Genomic DNA, 17,934 nt, shown 5'->3' with positions numbered 1-17,934 from the left:
TATTCTCCAGTGATGGAGTGTGACATTTTTTTCCTATTAGGAAATACTCAGAAAACCAGAAGTCTTACTGCACTGAAATAACTCTGCTACTGCATAAATAGTGAGGCAAACTCAAAGGGGTCTCTATTGGAAAAAGCTGTGATGGCCTTATCTACTTTGCAATGAGCCACCTTACATACAAATTGCCAAATAAGCGTTTTCAGTTCTTGTGTGAAATTGGGCTCCTGGGTTTGGGTTTGGGTGTCTGGAGCCACGTTCACTCTCTCTGTGACAGGAGCAGTGTGGGGTTTTCCTTTGTGGCTGTCCCTCTCCCAGATGTGCTGGGGGAGCTGATCTCCTCCTTTGCTTTGGTCCAACCCCTACTTGCAGTCTCACCTGGCCTGAGTAATCCCACCCTGAATCATGCTAATTCTGGTCTTGCACTCTTTTCTGCTGCACAGAGTACAAACCATGTGGCTACTCTTAAATTACTTTGGTAGTTTGACAAATCTGCTGTCTGCAAGGTCTTTGAGCAGAGTGGCAGCCCAGGAATGTCGTTTATTACAAAATCTCTGTGGTCCCTCAAAGCTGTTGTTAAAGTGCACAGGTATTTCTGCATTCCCAGGGAACTAGTATTTTTTCAGGATCCTTTTGTAGGGATACAGGGAATCTCCTGTTAGGTAATGAGAATATAAAGCTTTCTAGTAAATGGTAGTCAGGGATGCTGTTTCAGTTGAGGTCTCTTACAAAGATTACACACGGAAAGAGGGATCATACCAGGTCCGCAGTCTGGGAGTGGATGCTAATATGATTTTTCAGAACTCCCAGCTGCAATCTCCCCAAATCTCAATCTGTGTTTTTCTGGCTTTAATTTCATTTTGAATTCTTCTTCCGAGTACTTACAAAAATAGTTTTTTAATAGCAGCAGTCACAGCCAGTTCTAAACATGATTAGTTTATATGTTAAATCCTTTCTGAGTTCTCAGGGGAAGCAGATAACACAAGGTCTCTCTCACTCGGGCATTTTTAAAATGCATGAAATTCTACTATTTCCACTTATTTATTTTTAATCTGACAGTTCTGCTAAATTAGGAGCAGAGATCTCTGTCTCACCCTTTGCTTCCTTAATGCCTTGAAATCGGCTTTAATAAAAATCAGCTGCTGGGAGCTGCGGCTGAGAGCGGCGGAGCTGCCTCGGAGGGAGCCTCCTTAGCGGACCCCTATGATGTCAGGATGCATCGAGGCGAGCGGAGCGGGGGCTCGGGATCCAGCCCAGTGCTCGGCCGGCGCTGCCAGGTCCCGCTGCCCTGCGAGAGCTCCGCAGAGCGCTGCCCGATCCCTCCCGCGGCCCCGCAGAGCCCCCGGCTCCCCCTGTCACCCGCCTGCATGAGGACCCAGCAGTGCCCCAGCGAGTCCAGCGGGGCACACAGTGCCGAGAACTGCAGCAGCAGTGGCAGCTCCGGGCTCTCGCCGGGCTCGGATTCAGACAGCAGCGGGGTGGTGTGTGGTGGTGGTGGCATGAGAGGCGTCCTGTCCAGGTACTGGAGCTTGGAGAGTCTGCACTCTGCCACAGGTAAGGGGCTCTTTTCTTCCTTTTCCTTTTTTTTTTTTTTTTTTTTTTTTAAATTTTATTTTTTTAACTGCTCTATGATATTGCACTGACCTTGAGAAACCAAACCTTCTGGAAAAAGTATATAATTTGGAAATGCAGTATCTTAGTCTAGAGAGATAACCAAAGCATTTGGTATTTGCTAGCTATACCCTCTGCAGACTTAAACCTGAACCAAAACAACACAGACCCTTAATAGACTTCTTAAGTCAGAAGGGAAGAAATAGGTTTTTAATGGCTTTGGAAACAGTGTGTAGGCTTCTACCTGATTAAAGCTGTCCTTGCCTGTTGGAACATTTCTCATTTCAGCTTAATCATATAGAGCTGAACGTTAGAGTTGATATTTCTCTGTGTAAATTCCAGTGGAGAGAGTATCACTGCCTCTAGAAAATGCCCAGGCGAGCGCTGTGCAGCAGATGAGAGCTAGGTAGGGTTGCACTGCTGTGCACTGAAGGAGGGAAAGGCAGGTCCCTGAGCCAGCTGCTCAAGTTCAGTTTTTGCTTTCCCATCTATTATTTAATGTCTTTCTGAACCAGAGATTTTGGAGGCATGTTCATGTAGCCTGGACCCGTTCTGGCTCAGCCTGTCTGGATCTGGCATTCTGGTTTTTAGTTACTGATGTGCCTGTTTAGGGTTTGAATGTTTGAACTGCAAGCATAGTAAAGAAGGTTTCTCATTCCCAACTGATCCTAGCAAAGGATCCTGGCAATGATGTTAACGGCCAATGACTGCTGAGCTGTTCAGCTGTTGCTGTTTAGAGAGATTTTTAATAGAGCTGCAGTAAATTAGTTCCTCTCTTAGATGAATTCAGACAAGTGCCTTCAAGGCCACCAGTGACTGCCATTTCCTTAGTGAAATACCCAGTGCTACCAGCTAGAATCAAGGCTTGGGAAGAATTCAGGGTGCAGTTCTGTGTAATCTGCTTTAGTTGTGTGTACTTTTAATTATTGAAAGGTTTTATCATTCCATCTGCTACTGTAGATCCAGAGCTGTTTAATAAAATCTCCATTGCAGCTCTGGAGTCTCTGCTGAAGTGTGAGTAACTGCACAACCATACAGGAAAGGGCTACAGACTTTCCACCCTGCACACCCTACCTTCTAGATGGCCAAAAGCACTAACCACCTACAGTACATCCTGAGAGTCCAGGGACAGGAAAAAAAGCTGAGGGTGAGATCAAGCCATTGGTGCTCTGTTTTGGGGAAAGACCTGGGCTGCAAGTGCAAGATGATGTGCTTTTGCATTCTCAGTAGCATTTGCTGGCTGTTTTCTCTTGTAACTGGGAGTGCAAGTTGACCCCAGCATGCTCTGACATTGGCATGAGGTAAGTCTGGCACAGGGTCTTTCTGCAAACTCTGCTCAGAGTTCTGTGGGGTTGCAGCAGTGGCTCCATCCCCTCTGTGCCACAGGGTTTGCTGTCAGCTGCCCTCCCTGGAAGCATTCTTGGGCTTAATCAGGTCACTTGAAACAAATGGTGAACAGTGATACAAAAGAAGTGAGGTTGATGGCAAAAGCAGGCTCTGACATTAAGTCTGTTTTTCTAAATGCTCTTTCATTTCCACAATAGTCTTGCTCCCAAGGCTGTGAGGCATGGTGTCATTTTGTGAATGCCACATGCATTTAGCAGGAAATATAGAGATGTGAAGAAATGGAACAGAAAACGGTATGGAGACAGACTGAGGACAGGGAGAAACCAAATTAAGTTTCATAATTACAGTATTGATATATAAATGCAATAATAAAAGCAGATCACTGCATTTCAGACTCCTTGCTGCCTGTGTGGTAGGTGTCTTCCCATGTGCAAAAGTTTTCTGAGCAGTTTGTCTCTAACTACTAACACAATTCAGGTCAGAATTAGGATTAAACTTTGAGAGAAATGGATCACTAGGGAGAATTTATTTTGTTTTGATTCTTCTCTGTCAGAATTCTTCTTTGGCTTAAACTTAGGAAGTTGTGGTAGGACTGCTCCTCTCCACCAACGTCAATTGCCTGTTTGAGGAGTGATGCAGGATTTCTTTAAAGCTTGTGCTGAGTAACATTTTCGAATGGTAAAATTTAATACATTGTTTAAACCAACCAAAAAAACCCGAACAGAAAACCCAAGAGAAAAACCCAGCAGGAGCAGTAGCAGCTGGCAACGCATGAGAGAAGCAGTCACTAAAATGTGTGGCAATGTCCTCTCCTCAGAGGAGCAGGCAGCCTCCAGCACCTTTCCATGGAGTTAGGAGGGGAAGAAAGAGTACAGACTGTTTGGAAATACTATGAAGTGCCCAACATTGCATTAAAAGAGGTCTGAGGGATGAGTCAGTCCCTTTCCCTGTTTGAAGGGGATCCTGCGTGTCCTCAAGGCTGCATAGGCGCACTTGGCAGAGAGGGTTTTGCTTTTTTCCCCTGTGTGTACATCACCTTTTCTGTAGGGATCTTTATACTGAGTCTGTTGCTGTCTAAGACTTCAGGGAAGAGTAGAAATAAGCCAGATTTAAATTACTGAAATGTGGAGGTGAAAAGAAGGTGGGAGGTACGATTGGAATGCATCCATTGGAGTTTTTCTTTTAGATAATTTAGATTCCAAGGAGGTGAAGAGACAGAGATGTGTGTTTATGTATGCATGTGTTTGACAGTGTGTGATTCAGAAATACAAATTGACATCTCCTGTGTAGAAATGACAGAGTTTTCTGAGGTTCACAAGAGCAAAAACTGTCTTTGGTTTATCTTCCTCTGCGGTCAGTAATGAAGTATACAATTCCTTTTGGTTTGGGGTTGACCTTGTTGTAATATATTGACCAAGAGGGGAAGCTAAATGTGACAGTTGAAAGAGAAAAGACCTGTTGTTACAGCATAAACTTCTGTGCAAATGCTGCTTGAAATACAATGCAAAAAACCCCATGATTCAGGTTTGTAGGAAGTGAAAAAAATCTACTGTTTTTTACTATCAGTGGCATTTCTGGTCTAAATGTCAATAAACACTACCTTACACGAGAAGACCCTTCTCCCTGAAGCTAAATATAAACATGAAAATAAGGAATGAAATAAATAAAATGAAAATAAGGAATGCTTTACTCTCCTACCAGGCTCTTCATTTGAGGATGCCAGAGGACTTTGCAAGCATCAGTAACCCTCACAGAGGACCCAAAAGACTTTCAAAGCATGATTTAGGATAGATAAAAAGGTATATTTGATACTTGGACAGTATCCTTACTATTTTTAAATACTTACGAGCAGTGTCCAAGTCCGGTGCAGGTGTCCTGTGAGAAAAGGACTGGGAGTTGGGGTGGCTCAGCAATTCTGAAAATGGGGCTGTAACTATCTCAGCTGGCCAAAACCCCATAAGGCATCCAGATTAAAAGTCACTTGTACCAGTGCTCCAGCCAGTGGTTCAGTGGCACTCTGGGTGCTCTAGCCCTGGTTTCCTAGGCAGGACTTGGTACCCCAGGGCTGCTTGTATCCCATTCATCACTGTTGTACAGCTCCACTGAAAAGTTTTTCCTTTAGAATGTTTCCAGATTCAAGCCTGTGAGCAGCTCTCTTTGCCTTTCCAGCTCCTTTGTTGCAGGTCCAATCCCGACCTCATTAACACTTCTGTTTATTATTTTTCTTGTCCAAGTTGGGAAGGGCTGGAAGAGCAAAGAGAGGTAGGGACAAAGGGAGAATCACAACCTGGAGGACTAGTGGTTGCCATAGTTTCCCTGGGATCCTCAGTGTATTTGTGCATATGTAGCAATTTAATTGTACAGGCTCCACTTCAGTGCGCCTCTGCACAGATTTGTGGCTCCTAATATGCAGATATGCTCATCTACTGCCCTTGGGAATACGGCCTTTAAACAAACTAGAAAACATGAAGCATGGGTGTGGAGGTTTTTTTTCTTCATTCAGAGCTTAAAAAGAAAATTGTGGGTTTTTTAGGAAGGTTTTTTCCAAGTCATTCATTTCATTGTTGTGGCTGATGGGAGAGCCAGTAATAGAGCTGTGGCGAATGCTTTGCGTCGTTCTTGTTTGGCAAGATTTTCTTTTTAACCTTTTCTTTTTCCTTTTTCTTCCCCTAGCCCTGTCTTTTTGGTACTGATGTCTTCAGCTGTGTTCATGGACTGCAGTGCATAATTCCACTGATCCTTCTTTCTCTAGGGTCACTCAGCAAGAGTTAGAGGTCACACAAGGGGAGATTGATTTAAGGTTCAAATTGCTTCAGAATGCATCAAAAGGCAAACAGGGAGGAAAAAAAGTGAGTGCCTCAGAGCATCCAGTGCAGCATCTCCAGGTTGTGTTGCACCATTACCTTGGCAAATCCTGAGCTAGGATATTTCAGCTGGATTCATTGCTTGCACTCTAACATGTCCTGTGTGTTCCCTCATATATCCCCTGTCACCTGCCACAATAACTCCCACTCATCTTCTGAACAAATAATTGATGGATTTAAGAACAAACAAACAGTAATCCATGCTAAATTCACTTGGCTGGTTTTTTTTTTTCTCTGTGTAGATTAATTTGTAGTGGTGACTGGTATGATAAGGTTAAACCTAAGGGCAATCCTGAACTTTTGAGGAAGAATTACAAGATGCACATCTCTTGGATGAGCTAGTGAGCTGCCCTAAAGCTTAAGTAAATATTTCTTAGTTGAAAATACATCTTCCAAATAGTGTTGAGTGTTACTGAACTGTGACTTGGCATTACATTCAAATAGTGAGGGCATCTATAATGGTAAGTGGTTGAGTTCATTCCAGTAAAGGGAATCTCAGTCAATGCTAAATGTGTGTAAACTTGGCCACCTAACACATTTAGTACACTTACTAAATGGGTTTTTTTTCAGTGAAGAGTATCCTCTAGCATCATGCTTTTCAATTAAAGGGAATAAAAATAGTGTTAATATAGGTAGGAAGTCTAATCATGTTTCTGTACCTCTGTTTGCAGCAGAACCAGATTTTGTAAGTTCAGCTACTTTGGAGTTTTAATTGCATGTTAATGTATTGGGGGTAGTTCTAGTTGATTTTCCCTTGAGATTTTGTTGTGTTGTTTCAAGAGGAGTAAATGCTTATTCTCATGTCCCTGTGAGGCACAGATTAGCACCTGTGACTATCAGAAATAAATATTCCCATCTTTGCTGATGCTGTGTTTGCAGCAGGGAAAGCTGAATCTTTGGAACACTGCCTGTGATACTTCCCCAGGTGTCACAGATACACCATCTTCATCCTTTGCCTTCTCTGCCTTCAAAACACCTCCCATGAAGAACATTTAAGTTGTGATCACTACTCCCTTTGCTGAGGAATATGACAACTTCTAAGGCTGTATTTTCTCAAAGATTCAGTTACCTTTAGAGAAGTCTTTCAAACCACCACTTCTCTGTGATATATCCCAGCTTCAGTTGCTGTTATTTTTCTGCATGGATGTGAAACAGCTTTAAGCCACCTGATTTCAGTACTGCTAGCATCACAGCTCTTGCAGCAGGAAACTAGCATGGTCCAAGAGAGTAAAGAAAAGGGGAATGAAATGGTGCCATGAAGCTTACCTGACCCTTCCTTTCTTCTCTACCTTTAGGTGGACACTCAAAGCTGGTAGAAACTTGACAATACCTTTTCATTTGCATTATCTGGGTCTAGTTCATGTAGGTAAAAAAACCAGCAAGAATAGATTAGAGCACGTGCTGGCAAATAGTGTCTATGCCCAGTGGTCACAGAGAATGTGTACTTGCTGCCTACACAAGATGCAGCTTTGCCATGGCTGCTTAGCAATTAGTTAAGTTAAACAATGTAGGGGACAATCCTCCCTGTCCTTTGCCATTGGGATATGGCCTTTAAATGACTAAGTCTGTAACTAAGCTTATTCCCTACTAAGGTCTTGTTCTGCAGTTCTTCTGGATCATGAGAAGTGTCTTTGAAGGATTAGAGAAATATAGCCCTCTTCTGAGTGTCAGTAATTATCTGTGGAGGCTTCTAATTTAATTGGAATCCTGTCTCATCTCACAATCCTTTTGTGGCCTGGTGTTTGTTAAACCAACTAACTAGTTCAGTGATTTGCTTAAAAGCGCCAAGGATGAGCTGAGTGTGCTGGACTGCACAGGACATTGGTCTGAGCAGGCCCAAAGTCTCGAGATGAGCTGTCTTCTTGGATACGGAGTGCCTTCAGTGGCTGTGCCATTCTCAAAAAGCTGCTCCTAAAAGTGTGTGTCTGCACATGAAAGCGAGACAGTAGCCTGGCTGTAAGCTGATAGGAACATGGTTTGCACCTGGTTAACTGTCTTGGATTACATTGTGTGAACATCCAAGTCTTGGCAGCTCTTACTACAAATATCCCTCGGGGTGTATTTGCCTAAACAGGTAGAGAGCTTTGCTGCTGTTATTCTCAGTCCCTGCTAGTCAAGGAGTAAGCGATTCCCTGGACTATGATGTTGGCTCATAAGAGCTCAAATAAACCTTTTTTTTTCTTTTCTTTTTGCCATGGAGTAGAGAGTAATTGCTTTGCTGGAGTAATTGAGCCATTTCCAAGTTGTGCTGTATCCCAGGGAGTGCTTATGGATGCTCTAATGCATCACCTCATGTGCAGCTGATTCCTGCATTCTGTGGCCTCCAGCAGGGTGAAGGCTGGCAAGTGGTCATAGTATAGGAGGAAAATCAAGTGCTAAAGGCAGCTGAGTACACAATTGTTTTGAATATTATCCTTGTTCTTATTCTGTTGAATTATATTTTACCTCATGTTTGAGTGGAAGTGTGTGTATGTGTATATATACATATACACACACACAAGGTTATTCATTAGTTAATTTTAGAACATTCCTCTGTAAGGTTTCTCAAAAACAAGCATTTCTGCGTGTGGGCTGTACCTTTTTTTGTTTACCAATGGATAAGGTTACTTTCAAGACCCTTCTTAAAGGATCTGATAAATGCCTAAATAATAATTTGAAATCCATTTCAAGTGTACTGTTAAGGTATATGGTTCCATCCTCTTGCTTTGGAAGGTAAATTACATGTAAGTATTTATAAAATAGCTTGTAAAAGAAGTTTTTGTGTCAGGAAAATGAGGTCAATGCAGAACTTTGATTTTTTAAAAAGAATTATTTTCTTTAAAATTAAAAAAAGAGAATCATTATAATGGCATTGGAATGCTTCATGTTGAGAATAAAGGAACATAAGACTAATGATGTTTTCAAAACAGCTGGCAGAGATTTATTTCTATGTGGCAGTGAAATTGCAAGAGTTTCCATTTTGGCTAATGGCAATAGTTTCCATGAGGTAGTCTTGAATTTTGGGTATTTTCTTTTTTTTTAAATTGAAGTGTCCATAAAAATGCAGGAAAAGGCAGTGAGCTAGGACAATCAGTGTTAGCACAACACGATCTGTTGGAATGGGTAGGATTTACTGTGCTCTCCCTTGGCCAATGGAACCTTTCCAGGCCAGGTGTGAGAAGCCCTCAGCTCTTTGTGAACCACATTCACTACCGGGGTGTACATGTGAAAAGACAGACTTGGCATTGGGAAACTGCAGTTCAGGAGTTTTCTAGGAGTTTTCATGGAGTGTTCTAAGAGGCAAAGGAAACCACAAGCAAGGCTGTGCACCTACTGGCTATAGCTCCCTGTTCTTGGAGCTGTCATTAACATTATTCTTCTCCCTATAACATTATTCTATTCCCTGTTGCAGGATCTTTACAAATGCCAAGGCTCATATGAGTTAAAAGGAGGAGAATCTGTCTGCATAATTACTGAATCTAAACAAGCCCAACCTGAGCTATCTGGGAGCTCAAGGCTCAGCTGTGGCAGGGAGGTGCAGAGGGCAGTGAGAGTCAGCCAAGGGCTGCTGGAGCTGCTCCTGTGCTGTGACTTCCCTTGCTGGCCCTCAGGGTGATACCTTGGGGTTTAAGTTTTTCTGTTTTGTTTTGGAGTGCAGCTTTTAGCTTTATATTAAGTGTCACCAGGATCTTTGCACAGGGTGGTGGAGACAAAAAAATCCTGTTCCAGCTGGAGACTCAAGGAAAATCTCCTCAAACTTCAGGCCCAAAGCATGAACAACGTCAAAGGAGGAGGGTGGGCAAGCAAGCAAGGAGGATGAAACTTCATCATTTGAAGCTGTTAATTGGACAGTTAACTCCTGTATGCAAATGGACTAAAACCTATAAAAATGTGAGATCTCGTGACCAAGCCCTCCTTTGCTTGGAGCCCCTGGGCAGAGCCAGGACTGTGGCTCTGCTGCTGCCAGGGTGTGCCAAGGAAGGCACTTCAGTAAATCTGCACTTTATGGCTCTGCTCTCCATCCAGCCTCTGCTCCAGCCCCTTGAGGCATCAAGGGAAGTGACCACGCTCTGTGACACTGTCCCTGGTCTGGGACACAGTGCAGCTCTGGAGAATCACATGAGCCAGCAGCCCTGTGTGCTCAAGTGCCCAGGACAGAGTTTGTCCAAAAAATACACTCCTGCCGTGTTCAGAGGTGAGCTGGGTCCCAGCTGGGAGGTGACAGCAGGGGGCTGCAGGCAGGTGAACAATCCCAGAGTGAGCACTGGGCTGTTCCCAGCCCTACAGCAGGCAAGCTCCTGTTGTGTGGCTGTGTTGAAACTGTCACAGTTTCTGACAATACAGGGTGACCTGGATAAGAGAATATCAGTCTGGATGCTGGAGCTGCTGTTTGAAGCACTGGCTTGGCTCAGCTCCTGCTGACTCTCTCAGCCCTGAGCAGGGCTGCATGTCAGCTCGAGGTCACTGATGGTACATCCTGCTCAGGGCAAAAACCTACTCTGCATGCCTGAAAGAAGCTTTGACAATAAACCTTTTAAGAGAGTTTATTATGAAAACACAGCGTTACTAATACCCCCAAAACAGTGATTTGGATCAATTTGAAATGTGGCATTCTTATCAGCCTTAAAAGCCCGAATAAATTAAAAATATGCAGAACCCATCTCTACTGAAACTTGTTGATTGGATATGTCATTTCTCTTTGGAGAGCACAAAATAATTTAATTTGGGCTATTTTTGCTCCAAATTCTGAGCTTCACCACAATCTCTATGCTGTCATAAATCTAGGGCCTGGCAGTCCTATTTCATGCTGTCTTACTGTCAGTTCTCTGCACAGGCTGAATTCTGGGGGCTGGTCAAGTTTTTTTCTGTGAATCTATAGTCACCTGTGTTCGTGCTGCTTTTTCTGGCTCACTTGAGAGCACACACTGCATAGCTGGGACTTCTGCTTGGCCCCCAAATGCCACTTGGCCATCATCTTTGAGCTACTGGAGGAAATCTCCAAAGTAATAGTATGTAGGACAGCCTATGCATCTCTTAGGCAGCCACTTGTGATTGTCTAATTCAGATAACTCCTCTGATCTGGAAAACTTGAATTTCAGAAGGAAAGAAAGTACTTCCAAGGGTAAGACAAAGAAATGTCACAGTGTTTCAACCCTGTGACTTGACACTTGAACAGAATTATTTAAAAATACACTGAATTAATTATGGCCAGGGCATTAGTCTTGACTCATCTGAATCATTCTTGATGTCTCTGAAATCACAAATGTAGATGAGTATGAGCACTGCTGCACCCAAGTCCTGAAAGGCTGCTTGGCCAAATAAATGGTTTGTTTTCCTGAATAAAGGTGGGACCTGCAACCTGGGATTCTGTCTTCCTCTCAGGTGCTACCTTTTTTCTTTCAGTTTTCATTTTTGAAAAAGGCACCTTGAGTGCAAAAACTTTTCCAGTTGTATTAAGAAAAAACAGAGGATGATTTATAATTTTTTTTTTTTTGGGGAGTATAGGGAAGAGGAGAACCATTCTGCCCTCTTGTCAGAGGACCAGGCACCAATTCTTCTGCTTTACACTTCTCTTGAGGTGTTCACTGACTTGTAGTGGCATCGGTGCTTTAACTTTACAGCTGACTATGACCCAATTCCTTTATCATGCTAAGCAAAGAAGGGGCGGTTCATCAGTTCCTGAGTACTCAGAGGAAGATGAGTCTTGGCTAGGTGCAAACTGGAAGCAGATGAGAGCAGGAGTAACTTCTTTCTGTTACTTCCCAAACTTGTGACAAATATTTTTAATGGTACCTTGGCTTGTGTGTTTTGCTGTGCTGGCTGGAGCACTGACCCTTTTTCTTCTCTGATCAGGCAGCAGGGAGGATGGACGTTTCCCCCTGCATGATTCTACTTTGCAAGGAAGCTGAATTGCATGATTGACATTGATTTTCTTTAATCATGTTTGAATTTCCAGAGTCCTTGAGAGCTGAAGCATCCTCTGCTGTGGGCTTATCCTGAAAGTTTTACCTGCTGTAGAAGTTTCTGGTTTTGCTTGAGGGCTTCTAAGCAGCCTGAATCTCAGAATGCTTTAGGCACCCCTGCAGGCTGTCTAGTCCTACTCCAATGCTCTCACCAGAGTGACCTGCATGAGCAGAAAAGTTTGAATATATCCAGGAATGGAGACTCTGCAACCTCTTTCAGGCTGTGGCTACCCTTAATGTAAAAAAAGTTTATATTGGAATAGAATTTACTGTACTTTGGTTTCTATCTATTTCTTCTTGTCCTTTTGTTGGCCACCAGATCAGAGTCTAACTATGTCTTCTGCACCTCCCTCATGAGGTACACTGAGCCTTCTCTTCCCCAGGCTGAAGAGCCCAAGCTCTCGCAGCCTCTCTGTATGTCAAGTGCTCCAGTGCCTTAAACACACCTGACCTTTAGCTGGACCCACTCCAGGAACATCAGTATGTTCCTTGCAGTCTCATTTGCACTGGAGTCCTGGCTGAGTTTAATGTGGTGTGTTTTCTGGGCTCCTAACTACCTTAATGATCAACTGGTATCACATCTGAAGCTTTCTCTGTCAAGTGTTTTCTTTGGCAAGGCAGGTAGGGAAATTAAATTTTCTGAAAACATAAAGCAGAAGGAAATTTTTCCTGCTTTAATCCCAAGGGTTTGCTGACAGCTGGATCATTGCAGGATTCACGAGTTGCTTCCTATTGATCAGCTGAGCACATAGCTGGAGAGGAAGCTTTGAGAGGCCAAGACAGGTCAGAGTTGCTTGGTTGCAGCAGGTATTGTAGCTGAAGGTTCATTAGTGCCTGTACAGACAGTGTTTGGTGCCTAAATCTCTGAAACAGCATTTAATTATTTTAGGGCATGAATTGCATGGTGTGGGATATTTTGTATGCTTGTGGTGGGGTTTTGTGTTTCTGCACTTGCAGAGCTTGCTAGGGGGACGTGGGGTGTGAGCCTCTGATCAGTGCTGCTTTTGTTTTTCTGAGAGTAATGTCAGATACCAGCTGGACTCAGGCATATGTCAGGCCAGACTTTGGTGCATGTGTGGGAGGGATCTGGTTGTACAAATAGTTTATGCAAAGGTGGAGCCTTGTCTGGAGGATCCTTAGAAAGCACTGAGGCACTGTGTGCTCTTCTATCAAGCCTTGTATGTGGTTTCTGCACTGTGTACAGACTCATTCAGTCCCACTATTTATAGCACTCCATAACTAACAAGTAATAGCACAGAAGGGACCTGCCATATTGGGCACAACAGCCTACAGTTTTGTGCTGCAATACTCTAATTATTAATCCCAGAATTCTCTGTAAGAGGCCATTGTGCTTGTTAGAATGAGCCCTTGTGAGTAAATTCCCTGGATAACCTCATTTAAACACAACATCCCTTGGTTGTGAATATCTTTTCTTGTTGCTCAGCCTGTTGTGCTCAAAGGGTTTTGATCTAACAATTTCCTTGGACAGTTTGAAGCATTGCCATTAAAGCAGGGCTTTCTCCTGGACACACTGATCTCAACTACTTTCTTCTTGACAAAGCACCTGAGGCAGTGAGACTTTGGGAGTTCCTTGACACAGACTCTGGAAGTAGATAGGAATGCTGGGAGGAAAGGGGTTTTGGCAATCACTCACTCTGTGTGCTCTCTGTGGCAGCCAGGCACATTACCTACATTCCTGCTCTGTTCTCCTCTCCTATAAAACCTAAATACAAGGGGGTTGTGTGGGTTGCTAAGTGCTGTCTGTAAGATAATCAAAAGGCAAACAGAGCTGGGCCATAGACCAAAACATTGCTTCAAGTACCTTACAAGGGCCACAGAAAGAGTTTGAACTCTGCTGCAGGTTGGAATTTCCTGCTCCCTACATAGCTCTGATTCAGGATCTCAGAGCCCTGTGCTGGAAGTGTTTTAGTGGGTCTTCCACTAATTCACTGTTTTAAATGGATTCATGTTAGAATGCTGGGCACTTCACACACTGTGATTCTAGATCATCATTGTGCTGGAATGGTGTCACAGTGCAGCAAGAAGAGCAAGGGTTTTTCTTATTACATGGACTGTGTCCTAGGCCAGGCTGGACAGGGTCCTGGGCAGCCTGACCTAGCTGGTGGCAGGAGGTTGAAGCTTGGGGAGCTTTGAGGTCCTTTCCATCCCAACCCATTCTGTGATGATTCTGTGATGTGGTAAGGCAGCAGCTGACAGAAGGACCTCAGGTCATGTTCTGCACCCTGATGGGGTTTCTGCAGGGAGAGAAGCTGCTTGCAGTGTTCTACAGGAGTCCTCCCTGCTGTCTGAACCTCACTTGGCTAGGAGGAGAAAAATGCTGCTGAAACCTTCTGAAGTGATTTAAGTTGTCTTTGTTTATGGCAGTCTTCTGTCTTTAAAGCAGAACTGGTGAAATAAAATGAGCATATGAACTTCAGCTCATTAAAAACGAGGGTGGGAAAAAAACTTTAAACCTTTCTTCATCAGCAGTTAATGATGAAGAAGAGCTCAGCTGTGGGCTCTGTGTTGGAGACCTGAGGGTGAAGCCAGGCAGCTGGTTCCCTGCCTTCTGCAGCAGGAGAGAGCACGGGGGGCAGAAATGAGATTGAGAGAGCACTGCTATCCCAAAGGGCCCCTGTTAATTCTTCTCTGAGTGTTTACCCACAGCCATCAGGAAGGAATTGGGTTTAAATGCAGTGCAGCAGAACACCCTCTAGTCATGTGTCTCTTCCTCTCTGTTTGTTGAAGTCAAATGTCTATATTTGGCACATCCTAGGCTGTTGTCATGGAAATGGTTGTATTGACACATCCACGGCAGAGCAGCTTTGTTCTGTACTGAAGGATCAGGATGATGGGTGAGAAAGGAAGAGGCCTCTTCTCATCACTCAGGCATACATAATATTTGTTCTTCAGCTTCTTCACTCCAGTTGGAAGGCACAGAGCTGTTGAATGAGTTGTTTTGAGCTAATATTGAAAGGGTTGTGTAGGACAATACCTAATGCTTGGACACAAAGCATTACTGAACATCACAAAAGACAGGATCCCACACAGCTGGGATCCCCAGCTGGATCCCGTGCTCCAATAGCTGTGTGCTACTGATTAGCACCAGTGCTGAGCACTAACATCTCTGCCCAGTCTTTTTTGCCCTGTATTTCTAGTCAATGAGAGATCCTGTGTGTACTTGCTATTTTGAAAATGATAGGAAAGAAGACATCCATTTGAACATTGTAACTGGCACTGTCAGGGACTGAAGCCAGATATTTCCCACTTACCACAGGGAAAAGAGGAATATTTGAAGAGTTAATGAAGATGAACTTAGAGAGAAAAAGTGAGTAATATTGGCAGTTTCCACTCCTAGTGTCCTTTCTGCTGCTGCCACCCTGCATTTTCCCCAAGATAGGTCCTCTGCTGTGAGGAGGGGAAAGAACAGAAGAAAGAATGTTGGATCTGTTTGCCTCAGATCAGAGTGTTTTCACAGCCTGTTGCTACAGGGAGCTTCTCAGCTTCATGCCAAGAAGAGTCAGAAGATAAGGAACTTCAGAGCAGTGAGGGAAGCCACATCTTGCATCTCGGAACTGAGCTCTGCAGGGTTCTTTCCTCTAGTGCCTGGATCTGTGGGAGGAGTTCCTCCCCCTCCTGTGCATCTTGAACGTGGTGGGAGATTATTTCAGTGCATTTCATCAGACACTTGGTGGGTTTTATTTCTCTGTTAAACGTGCACGTAGAGGCTGGTACGTGCTTAGTGAAAGCCATGCTGTTTCTAGTGCAGTCTGTATCCAGCATGATCCAAAAATCACCCCAGTTTGACTGCAGAGAAGGAAGGTCTTTTCTGGTTGCATTGACAAAAAGCTGCACTTCTCACAATGGCCTGGACAGATGAGACAGAATGCAAGTAAGGGAGCTCCTGTCCCTGCACCCCACGTGAGCTCCAGGTTCAGCTGCACTCAATGCACTCCAGGTCCCCCTGTAGGAAGGCAGAGCAGGACTTGCCCAGAATCCTTTTAGGAGCTTTGATGGATTTAATCTTTTGAGATTGCAGGAATGTTTATTAGTTTATCAACTTCCCAGATACTGTTGTATGTGAGCAATACATATAAGTGTCATAAATGTATTTATAATTAGTGCTTCCCAAACTCCAAGATTTTTAATTGTCCATTGCATATTTGCATTTTAAAAATGTAGGTAAGGAGAGCAAAAAAAGGTTGATTTTCTTTTTTTGAGGTTTGATGCAAACGTCTGTTTCCTGGTGCTTTTATTTTGTATATGTAAGAAGGGAACCAGATGGGAAGGATTCTCATTTTGTGCAGAAATTTGCACTGTTAAGAACATCATCTTAATATTTTATCTGCTTATATCTGTGCCAGCTGTTCTGCCTGAAAAAGCTGCTGCTCCCTTCAGGGTTCTGTGGCCCTAGCACAAACTGGTCACCCTGTAAATACTGGCAGATTAGAATTACAGAACCTGTACAATAGCTGGTGTTCAAAGCAGAAGCATCAGTAGCAGCAATTGGTAACTTACTGTTTATCTCTAAACATAAAGCCGAACACTGAAAAATATTCCCTAAACTTGGCCTTTAATTGTGGCAAGTGAAAAGAAAGATAAGAAAGATGGTCAAGATTTATTATTAGATGCCATTATCTAATTACCATTAGATGACATGATTTATCAATAGATACCACTTGTTAGATAAAGTGCATCCTATTTTCTCCTCCTTCCCAGGAAGGGAGTTCTTTTGAAGAGTGATAGCATATCTGTATTGCTGCTCTGGGCACAGTGGGTGAAAGCCTTGGATGGCTTTTGTCTGCAGGATGTGGTTATGGTTGAATAATGGAATAAACAAAATATGGAGTATAATTAGAACAAGTTCCCAGACAGTTTTTCACGTTAGAAATTGGGGAAGACCTTAAGAATAATTATTTTCCTTTAAAAGCCATTTTAACTTACATTTTCTTGGAGCGAAGGGACTTTTGCAGATAACCCTAACCTGAGGTAATCTTTCCAGATCAAGGAACTTCAACCAGGGAAGAAGTGTTGGTTGCTTTCAGATCATCTCTCTGGTGAACTTTTTCTTTTTGTGTCTCAGAGTGGCAATATAGAGAAAACAAAAGTGTTCTTTTTTGACTGGGACTGCCTCTGAGGCAAATGTCAAGTGACAGCACAGCAGAAAAGGTGAAGGAATCACTGGAAACTTTGATGTATATTCTGTTGAGCTGTACGTTGCCTTTGGTAAAAAAAATGAAGGCAGTTGGCAAGCTAACCTTTTTATAAAGATAACAAAGGTATAGAACTGCTGTCCTTACCTGGCTTCTTCCAGTGGAAGTAGAGAGAAATCTCTCCTGACACCACAGCGGAAAATTTGATGTGGTGCAGAAACAGAAAAAGCCAAATGCAAAAATGTCATCTTCCCTATTGCAGGATGCCAACTTGGCTAATACAGGAAGTCCAACTCTGTTGTTTAGCAGCATGAGGTGTTTGACACACAAGCTACTTTGTGCAGGCAAAACCAGCTCAGTTCCACATTGCAGCTCCCCAGTTCCACACAGTGTGTTCCCCAGCACCAGGTGTACCCAGCTGGCAGGTGTTGGATGGCTGCAGCCATGCTGGGCACCCTGAGTTGTGCAGGAACATTTCCACCAGCCAGAATTTCAGGGTTGGGCAGCGTGTCATGAGGAGCAATAGAAAGCTTTGCAATCAGATTCACATAAGCAATTAATTCGGGTTAAAACAGGCAAATATTTTACTGTCTTGTTTTTGTTGTGACCGCCCTGTCCCCTGGCTTCTGAGGAATAAATTGACATATTCTGCAGTGCCTCCAGCTTGTGACATGAGTGAGAGAATGGGATTGGGTGTCTGGTTGGTATTTCTGATAGAGAAGTTAAATGTGCAGATGATGGTAGCAAACGCTGAAGGTGTTGATGTTTTCAGGTGGGTCCTCTGGGTGTGGAAGAGTAACATGTCCTGGATCTTTGTCAGTGTCATCTTCTCCCCTGCACTATCCAAAGTCTACTCCTTCACTTGTGCTCCCACCTTTTCTGCTTGCATGGCCACTCTTCAGTGAGTGGATTTCCAGCTTCTTGAACACAATGATTTCTTCATCCTGTCACCCATTACCAGCTTCAATCAGCTCTGTTCCTTCCAAAACTTTTTCCATTATTGCTTTCCTATTTCTAAGC

The 17,934-nt window shown here is 43.5% G+C and overlaps 1 protein-coding gene across 1 annotated transcript in view; it reads left to right on the top strand.

The window, feature by feature from the left end:
- The first annotated feature begins 1,211 nt into the window (after positions 1 to 1,211).
- The window catches only part of LOC121363973, a 66,950-nt gene continuing 50,227 nt past the window's right edge, over positions 1,212 to 17,934 (top strand). Inside the window, exon 1 of the mRNA XM_041486778.1 lies at positions 1,212 to 1,551. Coding sequence (XP_041342712.1) covers positions 1,212 to 1,551 — 340 coding nt within the window. The remainder of the gene's footprint in view (positions 1,552 to 17,934) is intronic.

This window comes from Pyrgilauda ruficollis, unplaced genomic scaffold (assembly GCF_017590135.1).
Source record: "Pyrgilauda ruficollis isolate IOZ18807 unplaced genomic scaffold, ASM1759013v1 scaffold79, whole genome shotgun sequence".
NCBI lineage: Eukaryota > Metazoa > Chordata > Aves > Passeriformes > Passeridae > Pyrgilauda > Pyrgilauda ruficollis.
The sequence above is the reverse complement of the archived record's forward strand: the minus strand, read 5'-3'. Positions and strand labels throughout refer to the sequence as shown.